This window comes from Taeniopygia guttata, chromosome 9 (assembly GCF_048771995.1).
Source record: "Taeniopygia guttata chromosome 9, bTaeGut7.mat, whole genome shotgun sequence".
Lineage (NCBI taxonomy): Eukaryota > Metazoa > Chordata > Aves > Passeriformes > Estrildidae > Taeniopygia > Taeniopygia guttata.
In genome coordinates, this window is record NC_133034.1 from 25685749 (window position 1) to 25710514 (window position 24766).

General features: G+C 50.3%; 2 protein-coding genes and 1 long non-coding RNA gene across 6 annotated transcripts; 2 read left to right on the forward strand and 1 right to left on the reverse strand.

The window, feature by feature from the left end:
* Positions 1-293: 293 nt before the first annotated feature.
* LOC140684752 (uncharacterized) lies at positions 294-6364 on the reverse strand. Its single transcript, XR_012057490.1, has 2 exons — positions 3582-6364; positions 294-2630 (listed from the first exon to the last, which is right to left on the reverse strand). It is a non-coding gene; the product is annotated as an uncharacterized lncRNA (long non-coding RNA).
* Positions 6365-10057: 3693 nt separating this feature from the next.
* P2RY12 (purinergic receptor P2Y12) lies at positions 10058-15917 on the forward strand. 3 transcript variants are annotated; one of them, XM_030279910.4, is made up of 3 exons: positions 10058-10751; positions 12764-13036; positions 13749-15917. In XM_030279910.4, exon 3 carries the CDS (start codon positions 13766-13768, stop codon positions 14783-14785), a length of 1020 nt encoding a protein of 339 aa, XP_030135770.4. In that variant the 5' UTR covers positions 10058-10751; positions 12764-13036; positions 13749-13765; the 3' UTR covers positions 14786-15917. The 3 variants fall into 3 exon arrangements, with proteins under 3 accessions (XP_030135770.4, XP_030135771.4, XP_030135768.4); XM_030279911.4 differs by having other exon boundaries at positions 12764-13012; XM_030279908.4 differs by having other exon boundaries at positions 10059-10751; positions 12764-13024.
* A 2001-nt stretch (positions 15918-17918) lies between these two features.
* Positions 17919-19804, forward strand: P2RY13 (purinergic receptor P2Y13). Of its 2 annotated transcripts, none has more exons than XM_030279904.4 (2): positions 17919-18133; positions 18630-19804. In XM_030279904.4, exons 1-2 carry the CDS (start codon positions 17985-17987, stop codon positions 19672-19674), a joined length of 1194 nt encoding a protein of 397 aa, XP_030135764.4. In that variant the 5' UTR covers positions 17919-17984; the 3' UTR covers positions 19675-19804. The 2 variants fall into 2 exon arrangements, with proteins under 2 accessions (XP_030135764.4, XP_030135765.4); XM_030279905.4 differs by having other exon boundaries at positions 17966-18143.
* The last annotated feature ends 4962 nt before the right edge of the window (positions 19805-24766 follow it).

Here is a 24766-nt window from a genome sequence, read left to right on the forward strand (position 1 = left end):
TAGCACAAAACAGGAAAAAAGTATTACCAGAGTTTTTAACATGTTCCAACATTTAAAGTTCCTCTTGCAAAATGAATGCATTGAAAAATAATTGTATAGACTGACTCCTAAATGACATAAAATAGTAATGAATTTATTCTGCTTTTTCCACTCTCAACACAAGCAAAGGGGTGAACTCTTTGTGCAGGAATAACGACAGTTTGTTTGTGGTTATTCTGGCCCATTGCTTGCCTGTGGTTCTGCACTCAGCTGCCGATGCAGTCCCTCACGGCAGCCAAACACTCCCGGGGAAGAGAACAGACAGCAACCCCTGCTGCTTCCAGTAGGTTTATTAACATCACACTGTGGATTTTAACGTAAACTTAAAGAAGTTCTAACACAAGCAATAAACCCACTTCAGCGTCTTCTAAACACAATAAGTGCAAGAGGAATTAAGTGCAAAGTACCTTAAACAAAGAACCCTATAAAGTGCATATGAAAATCACAGTCAAATAAACATGATTTCAAGTGATGCTTGTTCTGTCAACAAAGAAAGAGGTGAAGATTTTAATGAACAAATTAACTTTGCCAAAATCAGAAGTGCCTTTAGTTCAGTAGTTTGGTCCAATGCAGTTCTTGGGAAAAAGAAATTAAAATTTAAAAAGTGTTCCCTACAAATAAATAAATTCAGTATTTTTTGTCCTCTTTAAAAGTAACAGGACCTAAAAAGCATCAAATTCATAAAATTAGCCATAACGTTCTTCAAATAGGCCCACAAAAGTCCAGCACCCACCATCCATCTCTGGTCTCTCAGCTTTACAGATCTGCCTCCTAAATCCCCAACTGTTTTTCTCATTAGACCCAGTGAAAATGCATGTGCTTCTAATGCTTTTAATTAAGTGTTTCTTTGGAAATCTGGTGTGTTGAATAAAACTGGAGTAATCCTGTACCCTAATAACTCTGTGGGCGCTACAGAAACCGCCCGAGCTTTCCTCAGCAAAACCTGGTGCTTACTGAAGGCAGTTTCAGTGTTTTACAAGACTTCAGCATCTTTTCCCTTTCTGAAACCAAATCCTTCACTTAAAACATGTTGTGTAATCTCCTGGCTATCAGTAACTGCTGAGGTTAGTCAAAGGCACTAACCGGTACAGGGAGGTTTTTTTGGGGCCATAAACACAGCCCACAGCACCTTCTGCTGTGCAGGTGCTGGCAGAGGAGTCTGCACCAGGCAGGTGCCCATTGCAGCAACACTCTCCCATCAGTTTGTTCAAGACAGAAGAACTATTTTTAAAATCCCTCAAAAAAATGGATGAAAATTATATAAGATTAATACTTTTTAACTCAAAAGCTGCAATTTCAGCATGACTATTTTCTCTACTTTTCTATAGCAAACTTTTCCTAGTTATCCTCACCACTTGTAAATGGGAAAGAAAAAAAAGCTCAAAGACCGTGGGCTGCTGTATGTTCTGTGTCATATAAAGCATCTCACTACTGCTGCTGCACAAAATTTGTGTGTCACATCAGAAACATGACCTGAATATCTTAAAGTGTCAAGCCAATTTTATGATATGGCAACAGTTTATGCACTGTCTGCAACTTGATAAAAACCATGTATCTCTCTGTCAGACTTCAAAGGTCATCTTATACATTTGTTTTCAAAAGCAGCATTTCCTTAACTTTTTTAGCCACTCTCTGGTATATTCTGAAGACTTTACACAGGTATAATTCAGGTCAGTTGTATTTGGAGCTTCAGAAATAAGTATTTAATATTTATATCTGGAAACAAACTTTTAAACTTCTGCTTGGAGAAGTCACAGTAATGTTTCTTGAATCACCACGAAGTGCTGCCCTCTGGAGCCAGTAAATCGCTGTAAAACTCAATTCACTAACTAGAAAATAACACAAAATAAAACACAAAATAAAGCACATATCCAAAATGATGAAAAATGTGAGCCTGTGGATTTATTACATCTAGAAGATGGCAAATCATCCACCACAGCTCTTGGTATGAATCGCAGAGGAAATACCCCAAGGGGTCTTTGTTCCTTCAATTGTCCCTTTTCCCTGTCACTCACCATGGAACCCCACCAGCTCTCTGACACTGCCACGGCAGTGAGCTTGTTCTGGCTTCCCTACCCACAAAGTTCAACACCTTAGGAGGGACAGAGCTAGAGCTGAGAGCAGAGAAGCCCTGTGCGAGCCCACAGCTGGCAAAGGGATCAGCCAGACGGGGAGGGAAACGGGACAGGGTCACACAGGGTCCGCAGGCTGTGCCCCACAGCTGGGGTGAGGGGCTGGCTGCGCAGGAAGAAGCTGGGCTGGGGAGGGGTCCCCCCAGGCTGTACCCCAGCTGCACCCCCAGGGCTGGGGGGCTGCGTGAGCCAGCGGGGATGGCAGCGAGGAGCAGGGGAGGCACTCTGCAGGAAATGTTAATTGATACCTTCCAAATCCATAAACAATGCCCATTTTCCTACTGACAGAGACATCGTTGCTGCTGGCAATGATGTGAACTCCACGTGAGGGCTGGTAATTCCCACTGACAGCTCCAGGCACTTCCCAGCCTCGAGAGCAGGCACCTTCTCCAGGCCATGGTCCGGTGGAGCACAAGGACGGCTCAAAGTATCAGGATATAAGTAACACAAAGAACTCCACTGAAACATCAAAAAGGCCAGAAAAACATCCTAAAATTACAGCTACTTAAGCCACAGCACATGGGCAATCCAGCTGGATGCTGAGGGAGTACCAGCACACCACAGCAGGGCTGCCCACACGGTGCCAGGCGTGTTTTCAGTCACTCTGGCTCTGAGTGACTGCTCAGCTCAGGAAACCACAGCCCCAGCCCCACAAAAGGAAAAGCGTCTCAGACTCCAGACCAGACTGCACAGCAGGACAGTTTGGGGGACTTTTCCAAACTGGTTTCCATTTGAATGGGACTTGGGTTTAACCCAACGTGTTTGGTGCCCACACAACGGAGCAGGAGGCATTTCAGAAACTGGCACGTGCAGTAAGAAGAGCTACACCTCTCCCCACACAAGAGGAAGCACAAACAAACCTGGGTAAGCATTTGGAGGGCTGCCAGGCCCTGGTGATGCTCTCGAGCACTTGGCCCCCAGCTCCTTCTGGGGAGCAAGCACACCCCTCAGCCAGACAGAAACGGGGACAGGGGACAGCACCACACTGCTTTCACTATTAGAAAACATCCACTTTCTGCGTGAATCATTTCCTTGTACTTTTACTAAATTTAAGCAAGTGCTTTGCAAGGTTTTTGGGTTTTTCTCTTTGAAGAACGTAAGTTTTCTTTTCCTCTCTTCTTTAAATGCAACATAGAAAGTACATAATACAAGTTTAGTGTCCCAAACATGAATAAAAGTAACTAAGTGTCCTGCAGATTTCCCAAATTTAATAGAATATGAATAAAATCCTAGAAGTCTCTTCCCACACCCACATTCCTGTATTTTGATTTTCTTCTATTTCTTCTTATTATCACCAAGAATTCTTCAGTCTCTCCTGTTTTTCCAAGAGGCCTTCCCAGACACTAGGAATGACAGGATTAAAACATGAGCATAGAAAGCAACTCAAAGGAAATGCTGAAAAGGACATACATGACTGCAGCTCCTTGCTCCTCTCCACCTCCTCCTGAGCAGCTGCTGCATCTTTTCAAAACACCAGGATAGCCTCAAGTCCTGAGATGCAGTTGCAGGGCTTCGTCCATCATCTGTGTGGCTTTGACATCACCCTGGTACCCTTCTCCCCAGTCACGGAGGATCTAAGAAAAAGCACTGGACTAAGGTTGTTTTCTTCCTGTAATGTTCTCCCTCCAAGTATTTGTGGCCTTTCAGCTATGAGAAATCATAAAAGATTATTGATCTCTTTATCCTTCTTTCTATTTAAGGCTTAGAACAGACTGAGAAAACAGATGAGAAGAAGAAGTTAATTTGTAAAGAGCTGATGATCTGCTGTCATTTGTGTGACTGCATCTTCCTGTGCAAAAAAAAAAAAAAACAATCAGCTTTGTTATGCATTTCTTAGCAATATTGCTTGAAACACACTATTTCACAACTGGTAAGTCAATAAGTCTCTTGCACTGGATGCAGCTTCCCAGCAGGATCTGGTGCGGTCTCCAGATGAGAAATTACCTGAAATTCAGTGACCCTGGACCAGCTGCAAATCAGGGGACAACCCAGACAACGAAAGCAAAACCCAAGTGGCAGAAACCGGGGGGAAAAGTCATCAAAGGAGTGAATTTCCCTGGGATGTGGAGCTGTGTCGCAGCCTGGACCTGAGCTGAGGGGCAATGTGGGAAATACAGGGGCACCAATTCTCACTGTCACAGCTGCTGATAGAGACTGAACTCGGGGAAGGGAGGCAGGACCCACCAGGGCACGGGGTATGTTCAGGGGGGAGCTGCTGGAGGCTGCAGAGGCGTGGGTGGCAGCAGGAGGTTTGCAGCACCATGAGCAGAGCCTGTGAGTAAGCTCAAGAGAACCAAAGGACAGCTGCAGGCAGCGGCAGTCTGGGACCAGGAATGTTGCTTTTACAGCATGCAAAACTCTGAAACACTCACTCTGTGCCAGCTGGAGACGGTGATGGGTTTTCCTAAAGAAGGACAGTTTTAAATATATACAAACTTTCCAGGATCGAGCAAAGGGCTGGGAATACCTGCTCTCAGGGCTAACACCTTTATTGCTCCTCCTAGAAAGAACTGAAATCAGACTCCAGTTCATTACATTTCTCTGTAACAAATTCAGGAGAAAAGATGTATTCACACTCAAAAGAGGAACGAGGCCTCCCCATTTTCCCCTCCTGGGACTGCTCCTTTTGGCACAGCACCGTAATTTCCCTGGGTTTACAGCATCATGTGCACATCGAACTGCTGACACACACCCACCTGACACAGGGTGCTCATGGTTCTGTGCTTGCCTTACCTGAGTAACTGGATTGTGCAGGGATGCGAGGAGCCCTTCCCTCTGCGCATCCTGACCCTAAGGGCAGGTGAGTAGCAGTGACAGGAAAGGCTGCTGGCTCAGCAGGGACGTGCTTTAGGAGAAGCAAACACAGCAGTTCAGTAGTAGAGTTATTTTGATACTTCCCATCCTCAGTCCCTTCCTTTCTGGTCTACCCGTTTTCCCCTGAAGTGGCACTGCTGCATCTCTGCCTGTTTCTGTTTTAGTCAGTTCGAGTCTTGGCAGAGGCACTCAAGAGCATTCAGGAAGGCAGTGTCCCAGCCAGCTCAGCTGCTCCTGACATTCCCCAGCTCAGGGGCCCTGAGGGAGCAAGAGCTGCCCCACACCTGAAGGCCTGACCCAGGAACTCAGCAGGTTATTCCAAGACTGCTCTGACTAACCAGAGATGTCCCTTTGGTGGAGATAAGGCAGCTGAAGTTTCCAATCCACGCTCGTGGTCTGGAGTAGGTCCCAAGGAAGTTTCCCCTAAAGGCTCGGATTAGAACAAGAGCTGCCCTGCTTGCTCTAAGATTCCAGCATGGATTTAATTCAATAGAATGTCTAGCATAACCCCAAGAAAGTACAAACACATTTCAGTCATAGTGGAAGGAAGGAAAATCAATAACCATTAAGTAATTAAAATTCTAACACATTTGGAGCTATAGATGAGCTTAAGCTAAATTCCCAACAGGAAGCAGGTGACATAACAATGGTGGGACCTTAACAGCAAGGAAATCTCCCACAGCCACAGAAGGCAAGAGGCAAGTGCTCTAACTGCTCCTTTAAATCCCTACATTTCCCATCCCCAAGCTGCAGAGCAGCCCCTGGCAGATGGATTACAAAGCTGCCACATTTCTTCCTCTGAAACCAATGGTATTTCATCAGACCAAATGAGATCTGAATCCTCAGTAAATTCCTCCTGCACAAACACTGTTCAGCTCTGTGTGCAGGGGCTCTCCAGTGCCATACCTCTTTTGTTTCTCTCTCTTTCTTCCTTAGAAGATGGCCCCAAGTGCTGCCCTTTCTCCAGCTCCTCTCCTGCAGCTCTCAATACCCCACCTTGAACTGAGGTGGGCAGTTTTGCAATCAGGGGGACCACCAGCCACACTCCTCACTGCTCAGGGAATCAGGAGCAGAACAAACTTAAATACCCGTGCAGTTTTGTAGCCAGTTTTAACTGTTACAAGGCTGGGCTGCTTCAATAAAGCAGTGATAAAATGCCTTTGGAGTCACCAGTGAGGGCTGAGAACACAGAAACATAGAAAACACATCTGAGACCCTATTTCCTCTCTGTATTTGAGAGGGACTTGCCTGAGTTTAAATGTACTGGGACTCGGGGGTGGAGGTCAGGGTCAACATCTGAAATAGTCACAAGTGCCTGCAGCCTCTCCACTGGGGCTGACTCCAGGGAAATTGTCTTTGACCTGGAGCCTGCACTCCCCCTGTGCTCCCTGCAGGAGCAGGACAGCAGCCACATTCCTCCCTTGTTCTCAGGCTTTTCTTTCCCAGGAGCATTCCCCAGAAGTGAACCAGCATGAGCTGTTTCCCACACAGAGCCTGGCACAAACACATCACACAGGACTCTGCACACCCTTACCAAGCACCAAAACCGCTCTCAGGACTGCAAACACAGCTCCCACTTCCATGGTGTTGTGACCAGCAGCAAAGAGATGACAATCACAAGAAGAATGGATTCCAGGAAATAATTTCTTTGTGGCAAGAAGAGGAAATCTTGTAAAAAATGGGTGTTTTTTACCAGCTAACTTTTCCTTTGTATGAAATCCTCCTCAGCTAGAGCAGCCACAGAAGCTCAAGAACTGAAACTGCAGCCTAACAGGTAAGTGATTAATTCAGCTGGGATATGTGGTTATGATGGATTAATATCAAAATAAGCTGTGGGCACTGAAACAGAAAAAGGAGCCTGTTGGTCACTGTGTCCATGTGAACAGTGAACTTAACCACGATGAGACACTGCAGCCCATGTTGGTTTTGACACCACAGATTTAGAAAATTACTTCCCTTACCTCACCTGCATGACAAATGAGGCAAAATTAAGTGCTGTAAATGCTTGAAATCACACTTACTCTGCATTTCCACGTAAGGCTCCCAAACAGCACAGTGTGTATCCCTGTTAGTGCCTCTGCCACTGCCCTTCTCAACACTGCCAGAGAATTAGTAAGTTTGAGCAAATTCCTGTAGTTTCCTGCACCCAAACCACTTCCAAAATAACTAAGATTATTGGTATCAGACTCCTCAGCAGTGAAACATCTGCCATTTCGAACTTGCGCTGTGGATATTTTCACCCATGAAAATATTCAGCCATCAAGGAACAGCTATGGGCTCACTTGCTGCAATGGAAGGATGAGGCAGCTGGCAGTTCACCTGTTTGCTGGGGACAGAGGCACACTGGGGTGTCCTGAAGGGGCAGGAGCAGCTGCAGGTCATCCTTGCCCCAGGCTCAGCATCCCAGTCCTCACAGGCTGTGGGAGGTGGGACGTGGACATGAGGATCTGCCCAGGACCTCGCAAGTCCCAGTGCCAGGCCTGGAAATGTCCTTCCTCACAACCCCAATGGAAATGCAATGATTTCAGTGAGAGGAATTAGCATTTATGGCCTTGAGCCGTTAAAAACCAGGAAAGGAGCAGCAGGATTTTTGATAAGCAAGAGTGTGGAGCAGGCAGGAGCTGAGAGCAGGAGCCGAGGCTGCCCACAGCGGGACAGGGGCAGCTCTGCTCCGTGCCCAGAGCCTGCCCAGCCTGGCAGGGACCCTGCTGCAGGGCACCAGCCCCCGGGCACAGCCTGCCTGCCCCGGCCGGGCACCTCTCAGCCAGCCTCGAGTCTTTGGCTTCAGCTTTTCTTTTGGAGCTTTCCTCCCAGTGGCTGGGGGAGAGGGCAGAGCCGCGGTGCTGGAGATTCCTCCAGGGACAAGCACTGCCGGGAGAGAGGGATGGTGACAAACACGGCCAGGAAGTCGTGGCAGGGCAGGACACCCACCTGCAGGGACAGGTCATTCACCTGCAGGGACAGGTCACACACCTGCAGGGACAGGTCACTCACCTGGCAGGGACAGGTCACTCACCTGCAGGGACAGGTCACTCACCTGAAAGGACAGGTCATTTACATGGCAGGGACAGGGCACCCACCTGCAGGGACAGGTCACTCACCTGCAGGGACAGGGCACTCACCTGGCAGGACAAACCCTGCAGGGCCTCACACAGCAGTGCACACAGCCCTGCACGAGCACTCATGAGGAATTCACTCAATGGGACAGAGGTGTGTGACAGACACCCAGCAATGGGACAGAGGTGTGACAGACACCCAGCTCAGGGACAGAGGTGTGTGACAGACACCCAGCAATGGGACAGAGGTGTGAGGCACTTCTCCCCAGCTTCATGCCACTGTGACAGGTCACTGCAGGACCCTTCTCTCTCCCATCAGGAGGGAGACAAGCCACAAAATCAACTGGCATTAAAGAATTTCACTTCAGAGATGCCATAAAGTGTAATGTGGGATCTGGGGCATGATTCAGGGTTATGTAACAGCTTAAGAAACAGCAGAGCTGACTCACCCCAGTGCAAGTTACGCTCTCTCTATTCTGGAGTGAAACTCGTTTGACTGCATTTAGATGTTCCCTTTTGTGCTCTTACAACACTGCTTCCTCTCAGCTGCTCTGCCCTGCCAAGGATGGCCACACTCCAGAGAATCACAGACGGCTTTGGGCTGGAAGGAACTTAGAGGATCATCCCATTCCACCCCTGCCATGGCAGGGACACCTCCCACTGTCCCAGGTTACTCCAAGCCCTGTCCAGCCTGGCCTTGGGCCCTGCCAGGGATCCAGGGGCAGCCACAGCTGCTCTGGGCACCCTGTGCCAGGGCCTCACCTCCTCACAGGGAAAAATGTCTTCTTCATATTCAATGTAAACTGAGCCTCTGCTAGTTTAAAGCCATTCCCCCAATAATAGGTCATACTACTTTTAAAAACCAGATTTTTCAAAGATCTATGTAGACAAAATCCATAACCTATAAATTACACACTTAATAAATGAAACACCCATCGTAACAGGAGGTGATGACCTAATGCAGAACCTTCCCTCATTTCCAGACTTCAAACAGGCAAAGATTGTCCTGAGCTGCTCCGTCTCAAACAGCACCACTGCTGATACCAAACTGCTCCTGCCTGTGTGACAGCGAGTGCCTGCTGCTCCTTCCTCCCTGCTGAGGAACACCAGACTGGTTCAACAAAGCCGCTCCGAGCTCTTTACTCCATACATTTCCAGCAACAGGGATGAAAGTGGAAACGATTGCAAACAAAAGCCCAGAACAAACAGGTGGAAGGAATGTCTGCAGAGCCCACAACCCAGCAGGGCTCACCTGCTGCAGCCCTGTTGCCCCACACACGCCCAGCAGAGCTGCCCTGGCACCCAGGACCCTGCCCAGCATCGAGGAGTTAATGCTGGGAGCAGAGGGACTCTCCAGGAAATCCAGCATGAGCTCCGGGTCCCACAGCAAGCTGCAGTTTGAGGGCTGAATGTTGCTGCAGGTGTCTGCTCCACCTTGGGACCCGCACTGCTGGGGACCAGAGCTGCCAACACACAGCAGGAAAGCTGCTGGCATGGCAGGGTCCTGGCTGGGTTAGCACTGCATGTATGGCTTCACAATCCTGGCTGGGTTAGCACTGCATGCACGGCTTCACAATCCTGGCTGGGTTAGCACTGCATGCACATTTTCAAAATCCTGGCTGGGTTAGCACTGCATGCATGGCAGAATCCTGGCTGGGTTAGCACTGCATGTATGGCTTCAAAATCCTGGCTGGGTTAGCACTGCATGCATGGCAGAATCCTGGCTGGGTTAGCACTGCATGTATGGCTTCAAAATCCTGGCTGGGTTAGCACTGCATGCACATTTTCAAAATCCTGGCTGGGTTAGCACTGCATGCACGGCTTCACAATCCTGGCTGGGTTAGCACTGCATGCACGGCTTCACAATCCTGGCTGGGTTGGCACTGCATGCACCTCTTCAAACTAATTTTGGATAAGCAACATCTACCAGATAATAAGGCTGACACACCTAGTTCGTTCAAGGTTTCCTGCAAACAGTCTTGAATTTCCAAATCACTTCTAGGACATTCCTAGGACTGAAACCTTCCTGGGACACCAGGCGAACCTACAGGGCACATAACCTCACTTCCCAACGCTGGTACCCACTGCAGGTGCCATGACCCCATGAGATGCAGTGCAGCAGAGGGAATTCATTAAGGAGAAATGAGAACATTTATCCAAATTAAAAGCTACATTTGATAATAAGGTGATTTAACAGACAGGGTCTGGAAATCAGTAAATAGAGAAATGACACTTAAATCTCATATTTTGACATTAATGATTAGACAAAAGGGCAAGAATTGTCCCAGGCCAGGAACACCAATATCTGAAGTGTTTTTCTTGAGGGAGAAAAATAGATGTTAGTGAGGAATGCAAATTTCACACCCAAAATATTCCAAGGAGTGTTATGGCAGGAGGACGAGGTCATTAGCAGGGTAATTAATTACAAGAAGGATAGATAGTCCCTGATGTTACCCCTCTGCTCTGCAGCCAGTGCACAGCAAAGACAGAAATCCAGCGAGAGCTCCACTCTGAGCACTTGCACCAGAAGCAATATTGAAGGAGTGGCCAGGAGATAGAATCATTTTAAAAAGTGAAAGAATTCTTTTAAAAGCGGAAGTTTAGGGAAGATCAGTAACTGTTCCAGGCACATGAAACCAAACACACTCCCTCACTGACACACACTCAGAAGACGCTGCAGAGGAGACCAGAGCACAGCAATCCACAGAGGGTGAGTCTCTACATGTGAGAATTTGTGAATTGTAATGTATTCTTGCTTCAAACTGAGAGAAACAGCTGTGCTTACAGCAAGCTAGAAAGGAGCTGAAATGTAACTGTGAACATGCAGTGGGGTTGAGTATTTGGAAAGGAGACCAACAAGAATGCAATGTTATTACTTTAAATGTAGCTGTTTCAAAATGTATACATAAATTTCATTAACAGTTTTCACGAATTTCTATCTCAACTTGATAAAAAAGGTGCCTCCAAACAAGTTCTGTGTATCATATCTTTAACAAATTATTTAATGCCTTGTATTATTGCTACAGGATGTTCTGGCTTGTTATTGCAGATTAATGTTAAAAACACTTGTTATTTTTGTTGGGTAACTGAATTTAGCTTGTAAGCAGAAGAAATTAACGTACAGCGCAGACACTTGTGTAGTTCTATATCTCCCATTTCTTTTTCCTGGCATTTCTGATTAAATGCTATTGCTGCCAGGTGTCTGTAAATCTATTAAAATATTATTACTGAGAAATACTTTCCTGCTCCCTATGAAATGGAACCACAAATCTGAACTATCCAGACCCAAACTAGGGACACAGACCAGGAGGGGAAACAGCAATTGGGGCAGTTTGTGAATATCACAAGATGTGGATTTGCATCTGAAAGGTTTCCATTCCTCCTTTACAAAGTAAAGGTCAAAAATATGGCATACGGGAACCTAATTATTTTTTAACGTGAAAATCAAGGAACTGAACATTCAAGTATAAAACTCCACATACTCAAACACGTTTGTGCCTCTACCCACATCCAAGAAAGCTTTAGAGAGCACTGCATCTGCGGCAGCTGAGATTGTGCAGGTTTCCCCCCCCAGCACTGCCTGTACCGCAGCCGAGGTGCCCCAGAACCGAACCAGGCGCCCCAAACCGCGAGGGAAGCGGGTCCGATCCCGCAGGGCTCGGCTGCACCCAGAGGGTCCCGAGCTGCGGGCGGAGCAGCCCCGGGGCTTACCCGGACGGGAGCGGGCTGAGCCCCGGCTCCCCCAGCACGGCCCGGGACCGCACGGCCGGGATTGAACATCCCCGGGGATCGAACATTCCATGGGGACCGCACGGCCCGGGATTGAACATCCCCCGGGACCGAACATCCCACAAGGGACCGCACGGCCCGGGATTGAACATCCCCGGGGATCTAACAACCCACGGGGACCGCACGGCCGGGATTGAACATCCCCGGGGATCGAACATCCCTCGGGGACCGCACAGCCCCGGGATTGAACATCCCTGGGGACCGAACATTCCATGGGGACCGCACGGCCGGGATTGAACATCCCCGGGGATCGAACATCCCACGGGGACCGCACATCCCACGGGGACCGCACAGCCCCGGGATTGAACATCACATGGGGACCGCACAGCCCCGGGACTGAACATCCCCGGGGACCGCACGGCCCGGGATTGAACATCCCCGGGGATCGAACATCCCTCGGGGACCGCACAGCCCCGGGATTGAACATCCCCGGGGATCGAACATCCCACGGGGATCGCACGGCCGGGATTGAACATCCCCGGGGATCGAACATCCCACGGGGACCGCACAGCCCCGGGATTGAACATCCCCGGGGATCGAACATCCCACGGGGACCGCACAGCCCCGGGACCGAACATCCCCCGGGACCGAACATCCCCCGGGACCGAACATCCCCCGGGGACCGCACGGCCCGGGATTGAACATCCCCGGGGATCGAACATCCCACTGGGACCGCACAGCCCCGGGACTGAACATCACATGGGGACCGCACATCCCACTGGGACTGAACATCCCACAGGGACCGAACATCCCACAGGGACCGAACATCCCACGGGACTGAACATCCCCCGGGACTGAACATCCCACAGGGACCGAACATCCCACGGGGACCGAACATCCCACGGGATTGAACATCCCTCAGGGAGTCAGTCAAAGGCAGGAAGCAATATACTAATTATTTCTTAAAATTTCATTTCTCTCTCTTTTCTGCAGAAAACAGAAGCAGAAGCTCAGAGTGCATCATTTGGAATCTGCAGCTGGCACGGGCTAAGAAAGCAGCTCAGAGCCAGAGCCGGGTCTAAGCCTCAGGCCTGGGATGCTCAGCTGCCCCTCCTGCCCGTGCCCGCTCCGAGGGATTCCCCGGGAGCCATCCTGCCCAGCCCCATGGTGAAGAGCTGCAGGGGCTGCCAAGGAGCCCCTCGCTGAGAGCAGCCTCTGCCCAGGAATAGCCGGCTCCTGCTGGTACCTGCAAAGGTACCTGCCCTGGTACCTGCCCTGGTATCCTTATCCTGGTACCTGCCCTGGTACCCCCATCCTGGTACCTGCCCTGGTACCTGCCCTGGTATCCTTATCCTGGTACCTGCCCTGGTATCCCCTCCTGGGTACCCTCTCCTGGTACCTGCCCTGGTATCCCCTACTGGTACCCCCATCCTGGTACCCCCTCCTGGTACCTGCCCTGGTACCTGCCCTGGTATCTTTATCCTGGTACCTGCCCTGGTACCCCCTCCTGGTACCTGCCCTGTTATCCCCATCCTGGTACCCCCATCCTGGTACCTGCCCTGACACCTGCCCTGGTACCCCTATCCTGGTACCTGCCCTGTTACCCCCATCCTGGTACCCCCATCCTGGTACCCCCTCCTGGAGGACCACATGCCCACGCTCTGCCAGGGCTTGTTCCCACAGCTTGGGACGTGGCAGATAAACCTTTTTCACTCTTCAAAGCAAAAGTCTTTTTTTTTTTTCCTACTTTCCAGGAAGAAATAAAACTTTGTCAGGGACTTGGGCATCAGCTGAGAGCATATCAATTCCCCCAAGTGCCTGTTTTACACAGGCAGAGCCCAGGCAGGGATACAGAACCAACTGCATCACTGCCCACCCAAGAGCTGCCCTGGCCCAGCTGGGGCCCCACAAGCTGAGTGCATTTGTTCACAACACGACAATTCAATTTCTTTTTTTTTTTTAATGTTTGTTTCTCCAGGGAGAGGAAATACCACCATGCAAATGAAAGCCACGACCCAATTCAGCTCCTTCAGGAATGACAGCAACTGCACCAGCGACAGCAGGATCAGCCAAGTCATCTTCCCTTTACTCTACACATTTCTGTTCCTGGTGGGAATCACGATGAACGGCCTGGCAATGTGGGTCTTCTTTAAAATATCCAGTAAATCCAATTTCATTATCTTCCTCAAGAACACTGTGATTTCCGACTTCCTCATGATCTTGACGTTTCCATTTAAAATCCTGAGTGATGCAAAGCTGGTGTCCTGGGTCTTGCGAGGGTTTGTGTGCCAGGTGACCCAGGTGGTGTTTTACTTCACCATGTACATCAGCATCCTGTTCCTTGGTCTGATAACTATTGATCGCTACCAGAAAGCCACCTCACCATTCAGGACATCAACCCCACGGAGCCTTTTAGCTGCCAAGATCCTGTCCACAGCAATCTGGGTGTCCATGTTTGCTCTCTCGTTGCCCAACATGATTTTAAATAATAAGAAGAAAACACCCAAGAACGTAAGGAAGTGTGCTCTCCTGAAATCAGACTTTGGCTTAGTCTGGCATGAAATTGTAAACTACATTTGTCAGCTCATCTTCTGGGTTAACTTAGCAGTCATAGTGGTATGCTACATCCTGATCAGCAAGGAACTGTACAAATCCTACAAAAGGACACGATGCACAGGGAAGGCATCTAAAAAGACTGTCAATCTCAAGGTTTTCATAATAATTGCTGTGTTCTTTATTTGTTTTGTGCCATTCCACTTTACCAGAATCCCCTACACCTTGAGCCAAACGAGAGATGTGTTTGACTGCTCTGCTCAGAACACCCTGTTCTACCTGAAGGAGACCACGCTGTGGCTGACATCCCTCAATGCCTGCCTGGATCCGTTCATATACTTTTTCCTTTGCAAATCGTTCAGGAAATCCCTGCTGGACATGCTGTGCAAGCACAGGGCAGCGTCGGGGCTCGGGGGGAAGGGACAGAACGAGGGCGATGACACTGATGAGACGCCGCTCTAGGTCTCGGGGCTCCACACGCGTTTACTGAGGGTGGCAGGAGCACAAATCCACGAGGAGCATCCAGAACTTCACCGACCTCTTTAGAAATAGCCCTGCAGATGAAGCACGAGCACCCTGCAGCCACCACCACTGCCTGCAAAAACAGAAAACTTAAATAACAGAGGAGACCCCTGCCCCAACCTCCACCCCTGCCAAAACAGGAGCTCCCCAGACCCCAATCTCCACCCCTGCCAAAACAGGAGCTCCCCAGACCCCAGCCTCCACCCCTGCCAAAACAGGAGCTCCCCAGACCCCAGCCTCCACCCCTGCCAAAACAAGAGCTCCCCAGACCCCAACCTCCACGCCTGCCAAAACAGGAGCTCCCCAGACCCCAACCTGCCCCCCTGCCAAAACAGGAGCTCCCCAGACCTCAGCCTCCACGCCTGCCAGAACTGCTGGGAAGAAGCACGGACTTAAAGGTGGAACTGTGAGGAAAAACTTAAAACAGAATCATGAAATGCTACAGATGATATCATGAACTGCAAAGATTTTGCAGAAATAGCTGAACTTCAGCCAGAGTAAAGTTCATGACAACAAAAGAGCTGAGAAATGCAGATAAAATCCAGAGTAGATGTGATTTTTCAATACAGGGAGTTGTCACCTTGTATGCAACTGGCAGACAAACAGAAACCTAGAGAGAGCCATTTGGGCAGATTTTTGGTAACAGAATAACACTTTGCTTATCTCATTCTATGTTTGTACTTCCTAATCCATTGACCAATAATTAATAGTTGTATTTCAGATGAAATAATTTCATAATCACACTTGATATTAATTAAAACCCCAAATCCTTCCCCTTACTACATAAATAAACAGAGAACATTATATTAGAAAACATACAAACACTCGATTTACATCATACTGAGATCTTGGGGAAAGACAGGCTCATGGTAACTTCTTTACTGATGATTAAGGACAGCTTTTTGCACTATACAAAATCCTCAGCCGCTTCCCTTTTTGCACTTGGAAAACTTGAAAAAAAACCAGGGAAGTATTTTCAAGTACATTACATTTTGAGGTATCACAGCAATTGCACATGAAATAGCTTGTGGGCTTTTGGAATAAACTGTGGTTCTTTTATCACCTCTGCAAACAGCTCCAGCTGAGCAGTGTGTGTCCCCATCACACAAGAGCTCGTCCTGCCAAAGCCACAGCCTGTCCATCCTTCCTGGGATGTGTCCCTGCCTGCCAGGGCACTTCTGCAACCGTAACCCAATTTCCCAAGAAGTTAAAAGGCAGCTCACTCGCTGCTCACCTACTGCCACCCTCAGCCGTGGGGTTTGTGCATCTCTGACCCTGCCACAAACAGCGCCCTGCCCGCGCTGGGCCCTGCTCCAGCTGCGACAGTCAAGGGCTGGGGTCCAGCACAGAGCACCAGGACTTCCCTGGAACAGTGTCCAGCCACCCCGTGCTGCTGGCCTAGGCCAGCTCAGTTCCCATTCATGCCCAGGGAGGGAAGTGCCACATGCCCCACTCCCACCCAGAACTCATTCCACACACACTTTGCACCTACACCTGGAGAGAGAGTGGCAATCACCCAGGAGCTGCTGTCCCTGGTCAGGTGAGCTGTCCTGACAATAGACACCACAGACACCCCTGTCCCCCAGGGCCACCACGGGTGGGGTGTGCATAGGGAACAGCACCAACAGCTTGGCTGGGAAGAAAACGTGGAAGGCCCTGCCTTGGACACCAGTCCTGGGGCACTGCAGTGGGCTGTGACACCCTGGGCCATTGCAGTGGCTGGGGCACCCTGGGGCACTGCAGTGGCTGGGCCATTGCAGTGAGCTGTGACACCCTGGGGCATTGCAGTGAGCTGTGACACCCTGGGGCATTGCAGTGACTGGGGCACCCTGGGGCATTGCAGTGAGCTCTGGCACCCTGGGGCATTGCAGTGGGCTGTGACACCCTGGGGCATTGCAGTGAGCTGTGACACCCTGGGGCATTGCAGTGAGCTGTGACACCCTGGGGCATTGCAGTGGGCTGGGGCACCCTGGGGCATTGCAGTGAGCTGGGGCACCCTGGGGCACTGCAGTGGGCTGTGACACCCTGGGGCATTGCAGTGACTGGGGCACCCTGGGGCATTGCAGTGACTGGGGCACCCTGGGGCATTGCAGTGACTGGGGCACCCTGGGGCATTGCAGTGAGCTCTGGCACCCTGGGGCATTGCAGTGAGCTCTGGCACCCTGGGGCATTGCAGTGAGCTGTGACACCCTGGGGCATTGCAGTGACTGGGGCACCCTGGGCCATTGCAGTGGGCTCTGGCACCCTGGGGCATTGCAGTGACTGGGGCACCCTTACGTGGGCACCAGTGGGGACAGAGGCAGGCCAGGGACACACCACACTGGCGACGTGCTGAGGTGACTGGAGCCAGCCACGCTCAGGGCTGTTTGCTCTCAGCAGCCATTTAGCACTGACACCAGCACCCACGTTAACCAGAATGTCCCAGGCACTGATGCACAAGCTCCCTGCCACAGCTGCAGCCTGAGCCCCGCCTGGAGCATCCACCTGCCCCAGGAATGGCTTCAGCAGGAGCCACAGCCCACAGGGCAGCAGCCCTGAGCCACAGCCGTCACATCAGCGGCAGCAATGAACTCACACAAACAGCTCTGCTCACAGAGAACTGCACCCCATTCCAGCACCAATCCCAACAAACACATCATCAGCCCACAGCTGCTGCGTGGGACCAGAAAGTGGCTGCAGGCAGCACGGTGCATCCCCTGCCTACCTGGGCCAAAAAAAACAGGAATCCGCTCTGGAGAGCCACAGCCAAGCCCAGGCCCTGGGTCAGCAACACCAGGGGCAGGGAGAGGGGCCAGCCCCCAAGCACCCACTGCCAGGTGGCTCCGAGCAGACTCTTGTAAAGCTTTGGCAATGACTGGTGCCATCCAGAACACAAAATTCACACACAAACAACAACCAGGACCTACGTTTGAGGGTTACCCTGGAATGCTGTCAGGAAACACTCTGTGCTTGTTCATCCTACCAGTCCCGGTGTAGCAGGTCTGTCCCATGCACACACAAACCCTGACACGTGTCTGTCTTGAGAGGCAGGGTCAGGTTTCCTTTCCTAGTTTAGGAGAAGATGCTGTGCTTTCTCACGCAGAGCAAAGGGAAGAGACAAAAGCAATAGCAAATGTGACTAACTCAGGCGACACTGAAAATGAGGAAGGAAACCACACACCAACAGAAAAAGATCCCATCTTTCTACACATTTCCCCACTCTTATCACTTTGCTGGAGGCTTCTGCTGGCAGAGGAGCAGCGGCTGGGATGGGAACAGCCACAGGGGCCTCTGCGACAGCCGCTGCAGGTTTGTCCAGGTACTCGCGGGGTCGGGGTGTCTGGGGGTGCGATGGGGTGCTCAGGGCTGGGGCTGCATCTGGGCTTGGAAACGCTGTCCAAAGCTGTGCTGGGAAAGGGAAACAGTGGGTGCTTGGAAGGAATTACCAGGAGTGGCTGGCTGTGGGGCCTCAGCTCTGACATTTCTATTCAACACTGAAATACATTTCTACGGAAAGGCCAACAGCGCTCCAGGCAGCCTGCTCTTATACCTTGCTGTGACATTACCCTAGGCCTCTAAAATAAGTATGGACCTTTTTAACTCTTCAGTGGATGTTAGCTTGTAAGCAACTTAAATTTCAGCAAAGATATAGATTTTCCATGAACCAGAAGAGAAATTGGTTGGGCTGTTTAACACAGGCTCAGGTTCTGTGTTTATTCACACAAACCTGCTGTCACTGTAAGGAACATGTCATACCACATACAGAAGTTTGTGTTTTGTGCTCTCTCCCTCCTTTTCATCCAAGCCTGTTTCCAGTGATGGGAGACTCTGCAAACACGAGCTCTGTTGGCAATGCCAGTGGAGCACCCTCCTCTGCATGGTGCCCCCGTGACACCACCGTCACCCACCTGCTCTTCCCTGTGCTCTACACGCTCGTCTTCCTCCTGGGACTCGTGCTGAACAGCCTGGCTTGCTGGGCTTTCTTCCACATTCCAAGCACATCAACTTTCATCATCTACTTGAAAAATATCTTAGTTTCTGATTTTATAATGACCCTGATGCTCCCTCTGAAGATCCTGACAGACTCTGGCCTGGGACCGTGGCAGCTCAAGGCCCTTGTCTGTCGCTTCTCAGCCGTGATATTCTATGACACCATGTACATCAGCATAGTGCTACTCGGGCTCATTGCCTTCGACAGATTTCTCAAGATTGTGAGACCTTTTGGGAAGTTCTGGGTGCAAAATCTGACCTCAGCAAAGATCCTGGCAAGTCTGGTCTGGCTCTTCTTCCTCGTTCTCTCCCTGCCCAACATGATCTTGTCCAACAAGACAGCGACGCCCCAGTCCGTGAGGAAGTGTGCCTCCTTGAAGAGTTACCTCGGACTCAAATGGCACGAAGCCGTCAACTACGTCTGTCAGTTCATCTTCTGGACTGTCCTCATCCTCATGTTGCTATTTTATGTAATTATTGCCAAAAAGGTATATGAGTCTTATATAAAAACACAGAAGAAAGGCAACAGAAGCGAGAAACGGATTAAGGGGAAAGTATTCATCATTTTTACCGTGTTCTTCCTGTGCTTTGCCCCCTTCCACTTCAGCAGGGTCCCCTACACGGTGAGCCAAACGAGTGCCCACATGGACTGCCGCCTGCAGAACCAGCTCTTCGTGGCCAAAGAGAGCACGCTGTGGCTGGCGGCCACCAACGTCTGCATGGACCCCCTGATCTACATGCTCCTCTGCAAGCCCTTCGTGGAGAAGGTGCTCTGCAGCAGGGTGAAGGCTCTTCAGAGAACAGCCCAGACAAACCAGAAAACAGAACTGGACACACGAGTATCTCCTACCGAGTCCTGATTCTGCAGCTTGCACGCTCTACTATGCATGTTCATAGGGAACTTGAAAAATAGTTAGGTTTACTTCTGCTGAAGAAGTAAAAGGGTGTTTGCCGAGTAATATTAACACTCAATAAATGCAGAAAAATGGATTTTCTAAGTACACTCACTGAATAGCCTTAAAAGGCTCTTGCTCAAACTGCCTGAGACAATCCACAGGTTATTTCTGTCTGCTTTAAACTAAACTCACTTCCTAACACCTGAGCAGCTTACCGACTCCAGCTGCTCTGAAGGGCAATTCAACTTTATTTGGGAGTAAACCCCAGAGCTGGTGACTGTGTATGTCAGTAATCCCTACCCTCAGTGTCAGCTTGGCCACACATCAAGAGTAGGGAAGCCTCTTTCACACATGCAATTACTTTCCTACACCCACACTGTTTCACCACCCTTCCTCTCTGTGAGGAGTGTACCCCAGTGAGGCAGCACCCCAGTTTCCCAGGACACGCTCCTTGTCCAGGCGAGCAGAACACCCAGGACTGCACCCCCACCCCAGAGCCATGTGTGCTCAGCCCCACCTACCCTGGCCAGGAAGGAGCACCCAGACATGTCCCCCTCGGTGGCACTTTCACCCTTCCCAGCCCAGGCACAGGGAGGGGAGCAGGGGACGCTGCCTGAGCCGCCCATCCCGATGCTCCCTCTCCACCCAGCTCACCAGACCACGCACAGAGCTCCCCCCTGGCAATCCCACAGTTCTGTGCCTGCACAGAAACTGCTTTCTAACCCAACATTCTGGAATTTATGCCACTATTTCAAGACAGCAGTGTCCCTTATCCCCAGCCATCCCTTCTCCTCCAGCTCTCCTGCCAGCTTTACGCTCTCTCACACGTGCCAGATGCTTTGATCATCACTTGACTGCTATTTTTAGAAATTTATTGTTTACAGCAGTCTAATCCAATCCAGCAGATTGCTCCACACAGCTTGATTTTCTCAAAGCTGTTTTAGATTGCTGTACATTAATTATATCTGCCTCTGGGGTTCCCCAGCCTCTGCCACACAGGGAGATGTATGTCTTATTTAGCAACTTCTACCCATTACATCTTCTTCACCAGGCATGCTACATACCTTGCACAGCTGTAACACCCTTCCTAACTGGAAACTGAACTAATCTCCAATCAGCTTTCAATTGGTTCTGAATTTCCCCATAAATCAGTGTTATCTCAGCCATTGTCTGCCTCTTACATTAAATGCTGTTGCATTAAAGGCTCTCCCCACACACATACACTGTTAACAGGATTAACTTTGCTCCTTTAGGAAAAGTAAATATAATAAATTCTTAGCTGCTGAAATAGTCAGCACTTCAGTAACTGCTTGGGGGAACACAGAGGAGGCTGGAAACGTTCCTCTCGACCTGCTGGCACAGCGTGACAATTAACAGAAGGGCCTGAGCTAAACACCGGCAGAAGAGGGTCTGTAAACCAGCCGTGGCCTTCCACAAAGCTGAACAGAGGTCTCAGGGACTCCCAGCACTGACTGCATCCACCTCTGGATTTGCAGAGAAGTGTGGCACTGAGAAACTAAGCAGATGAAGAACAGAAATTCCTTTTACTTTCTGATTTCTGCCTGTGATCGAGGCTCACCCAGCGCTGTGCACACACACTGGCAGCTCACACAGCTCAGTGCTGAGAGCCTGTGTGTTAGGCTGGGTGTAACCACAAAATGGGATGAGTTGGTCCTTAAATAGAGGGTGTGCCAAAGGTTTTGAAGAGTCTTAATCATCTGTTTTTCAACTGCTGCTTCTGAGGTAGGTAAAAGGGAGCCAAAGCTACCAAACTCTGTAGCAAAGAAGTGAAGGTGACTGCAAGGACAGAACACCTGCTTGATGCACTTAGGGGAAAAAAGTCTCTGAATAGTAGCATTTGGGATTTTGCACACATTTTCTGCAAAGATTTAGATCACTGCCTCCAGATGGAGTAAAAATCACAACAGTTAAAATGCCTCAAAGTTTAGGTCTCTGTTTTTTAAGGCCCAAATAAATACCCCAGGCAGTATTTTGTTTTGCACATGATCCAGCAGAGCAGTGTTTGGAGAGCAGCTCTGCCCTGGCAGGGAGCCCAGAGCAGGGAGGGAGCAGAGAGCGTGCCATGGGGCTGCTCTGCTGGGCTCCCCACATCCCTGCAGTGCAGCCCAGGAGATGTGGAATTCAGCAACGTCTACCAGCAGAGGCAAGGCAGCAGTCACCTTTTTCCCAAGCCTGGTTTCTCTCCCAGCCCGCCTGGAACGTGCTGGTGCTGCCCCGAGCAAAGCCCTGGCTGTTCCTGGCACAGCAGCTGGACAGGACAGCAGCACCATTCCCACCTCACCTGGGCTCACTCCAGCCCATCACACCACGGGGCAGCAGCAGGGACCCTTCCCACAGACCAGTGTTCCCTTGCATGGCTTGTCCTCGCTCCAGACAACCTAGAAACCAAAAATTGGCACAAGGCTGTGAACCCTTTTGCAGAAATGACCCTTGTCCCAGGCTCCCATGGGCCAGTTCCACACAGAAAGTACTGGCACTTGTCCTAATCACCTCTACAGGCCATTGGGTTCCTGCAAAGGGAACTACAGGGCACTCAGTAGGTGAGTTTAATAGGAAATCACTCATTTGTGTACATAGAGGCTTGTACAAACTTTTTATTTCACTTGTGTTTCAGAAAAAAGAAGTATTTTATACCCTCACCTACCACATGCACCTTCCAGTCTTTGGACTGCCTCTCCTCAGAGGAACAGCATGGTAATTCCTGGGTGCCCAGAGACAAACTGCTCTTCAGAGACATCCTGACCCTTGGCACAGCTCCACACATCCCTCCATCCGGGCTCCCACAGCTCTGAGTACTCCGAAAAGGCTCATAACACACAGCTGTGCTTCAATTAATTAGAAATGCAAAGCAGGGATTTGCACCCTGAGCAAGAGCTGGGCAGACAAGTCCAGCAGCCAAGGTCTGACCCACATGATGGCACATGCACAGAGCCAGCAGGGCACAGGGCAGCACTGCAGGCACCAGGACAGACCTGAGCCTGCAGACAGGATCAGCCAGCCAAGGCCTGAGCTCCAGGTTCCCTACCAGCACACCGTGAGGAACTCGAGGACAGAGGGGGAAGGAGCTGAGCTTTTAAAGTCAGTTCTTAGTTTGATACTTCCCTCCTTCCTTCACTGTTAGTGACAGGCAGCACACGGTGACTGGAGTAATCCACATCAGGAAAGGGGAAATGTCAGCCCTTCCAAGACAAAAGCTCTTCCCCTGACAAAAACACCTCCACCTTTACATCTGCAGCTTAACACTGCCGAATCCTCCCCATGTTGCAAGCTCTGATCTTGCTGACACTTTTCTGCTTAAAAAACAGAAACAGCCGGTCCTGTGCATTACCCAGGTGATGAATCTGCTTTAGCATAACCTTGCAGTTCACATTGCTAAATATGGCAGTGAAGACGTTTTAGAATGAAGCAACACAGTAATTGTTGTAATAACATCGTTCGGGCTCTTATGAAATCGTAGTTACTCTCTAATCATCAAAATGCAAAAAGGGACATCCAGCCTGTAAATAATGTGAACAATAGTTAAGTTACAGGTTACCTTCAGCTTCTTTTTTACATCAGACCTTCACATTTCTTCTGCGCTGTTTTTACGACAAGCTCCCCACATTTCAGTGTTTCGTGTGTCAGCTCGTCCTGACCTGCTCAGCCTGGGAGCAGCCAGCAGCACGGCCGTGTTGGAGCCTGCTCAGTGATGCCAGGGCACTGGGCTCCAACCCATCACGTCCTCCTGGTGCACACAAATAAAGAGATTTTTAAGAAAAGTAATGTCCCTTTGCACCATATTCAAAAACTAAACAAACTAAAACCCCATGCTGGTGCAGATTTTATTTATTATCCGAGCACACACCAGTTTTGGTGTGTAAGCTCTACTCCCAGAGTGCCAATCCCTGAACACCTGGGTCTCTGTAAGCTATTAAATCACATTGTTTAAACATTTCCGTTTTCACTATCAATTTCTTCTCTCTTTCCCCACGACAAATCCTGCTGCACTGGTTCTTAGACCCCAGGTGGGAGAGCACCAGCACTGACAGTGTTGAAAAGCAGCAGCACAAATGTAGGCAACACGCGCTGCTGTGCCATGCCTGGACTGCAGGAGAGGCTGCATTCCCTGAGCCAGCGGTGTCCCTGGAATCCAGCTGTGCCCCTGGAATCCAGCTGTGCCCCTGGAATCCAGCTGTGCCCCTGGAGCCCAGTGGTGCCCTGGGCAGGGGTGCAGGAGCTGTGCTCTGCACAGCACTGCCTCTGGAGCTCAGTGCCTCATGCAGGGGATTGTTCCAGGAGGGTGCAAACCCCTCCAGACCCTCTGACTTTTGTTCTCCTGCTCCACCAGGCAGCTGCCAAACCCTGTAGCACAAGGGGCAGCTGAAGGAAGGCGAAGGGGCGCACACACTGTCCTGCACAGTCACGTGCAAGGCAAAGGCTTCATCACATCTCCTCTCCCCTGCTGCAGGGAAAGCCTTCTCCATCCTCAGGGATGTGTGCCTGCAGCAGGACCATCCCCTGCTGTCAGGGTATGCAGCTCCTGGGATGAGTTTGGCAGCTGCAATAATAAAACTGAACACACAGAGAGCAAAGCCGTGCTCCTGCAGCTTTATCTGCATGGGTTTGCTTTGCCTTGCAAAAGCTGGGCTTCAAAGGCGAGCTGTGCCAGCAGCCTCCTGTGATCAGGGACTGTGCCTGATGCAAGGGAGAGCTCCCGAGGCAAGAGGAAATTTTGGAGGGAGTCTGCCCACGAGCAGAAATGTGGGATTTAGCACAGGGCTCCCTGCACAGAGGCCAGCAAAGGTGCTGGGGGGCAGCAGGAGGGTCCTGCTCTGGCTCAGCCCCTCGCAGGCTCCGTGCAGCTGACAGGGCTCCTGTGCAGAGGGGCACTGGGGGCTCAGCCCCTCAGATATTGGAGAAAAAACATTCACAATGTCTATGGAAAAGCCCAGGCAGAACAGACAGAAAATGGCCTTGGCAGCCCCTGCTCTCAGAGCACTGGGATTATTTTTTCTTTTTTCCTGAATTTTTAATGAGAGAGATGGAATTTTGCTTT

Bases quoted from the DNA above. Each gene is read 5' to 3' on its own strand.
- P2RY12 (XM_030279910.4), top strand. From the start codon at position 13,766: ATGCAAATGAAAGCCACGACCCAATTCAGCTCCTTCAGGAATGACAGC.
- P2RY13 (XM_030279904.4), top strand. From the start codon at position 17,985: ATGAGGAAGGAAACCACACACCAACAGAAAAAGATCCCATCTTTCTAC. The intron at 18,134-18,629 runs GTTTGTCCAGGT...TTTTCATCCAAG, and splicing joins CTCTGCGACAGCCGCTGCAG to CCTGTTTCCAGTGATGGGAG.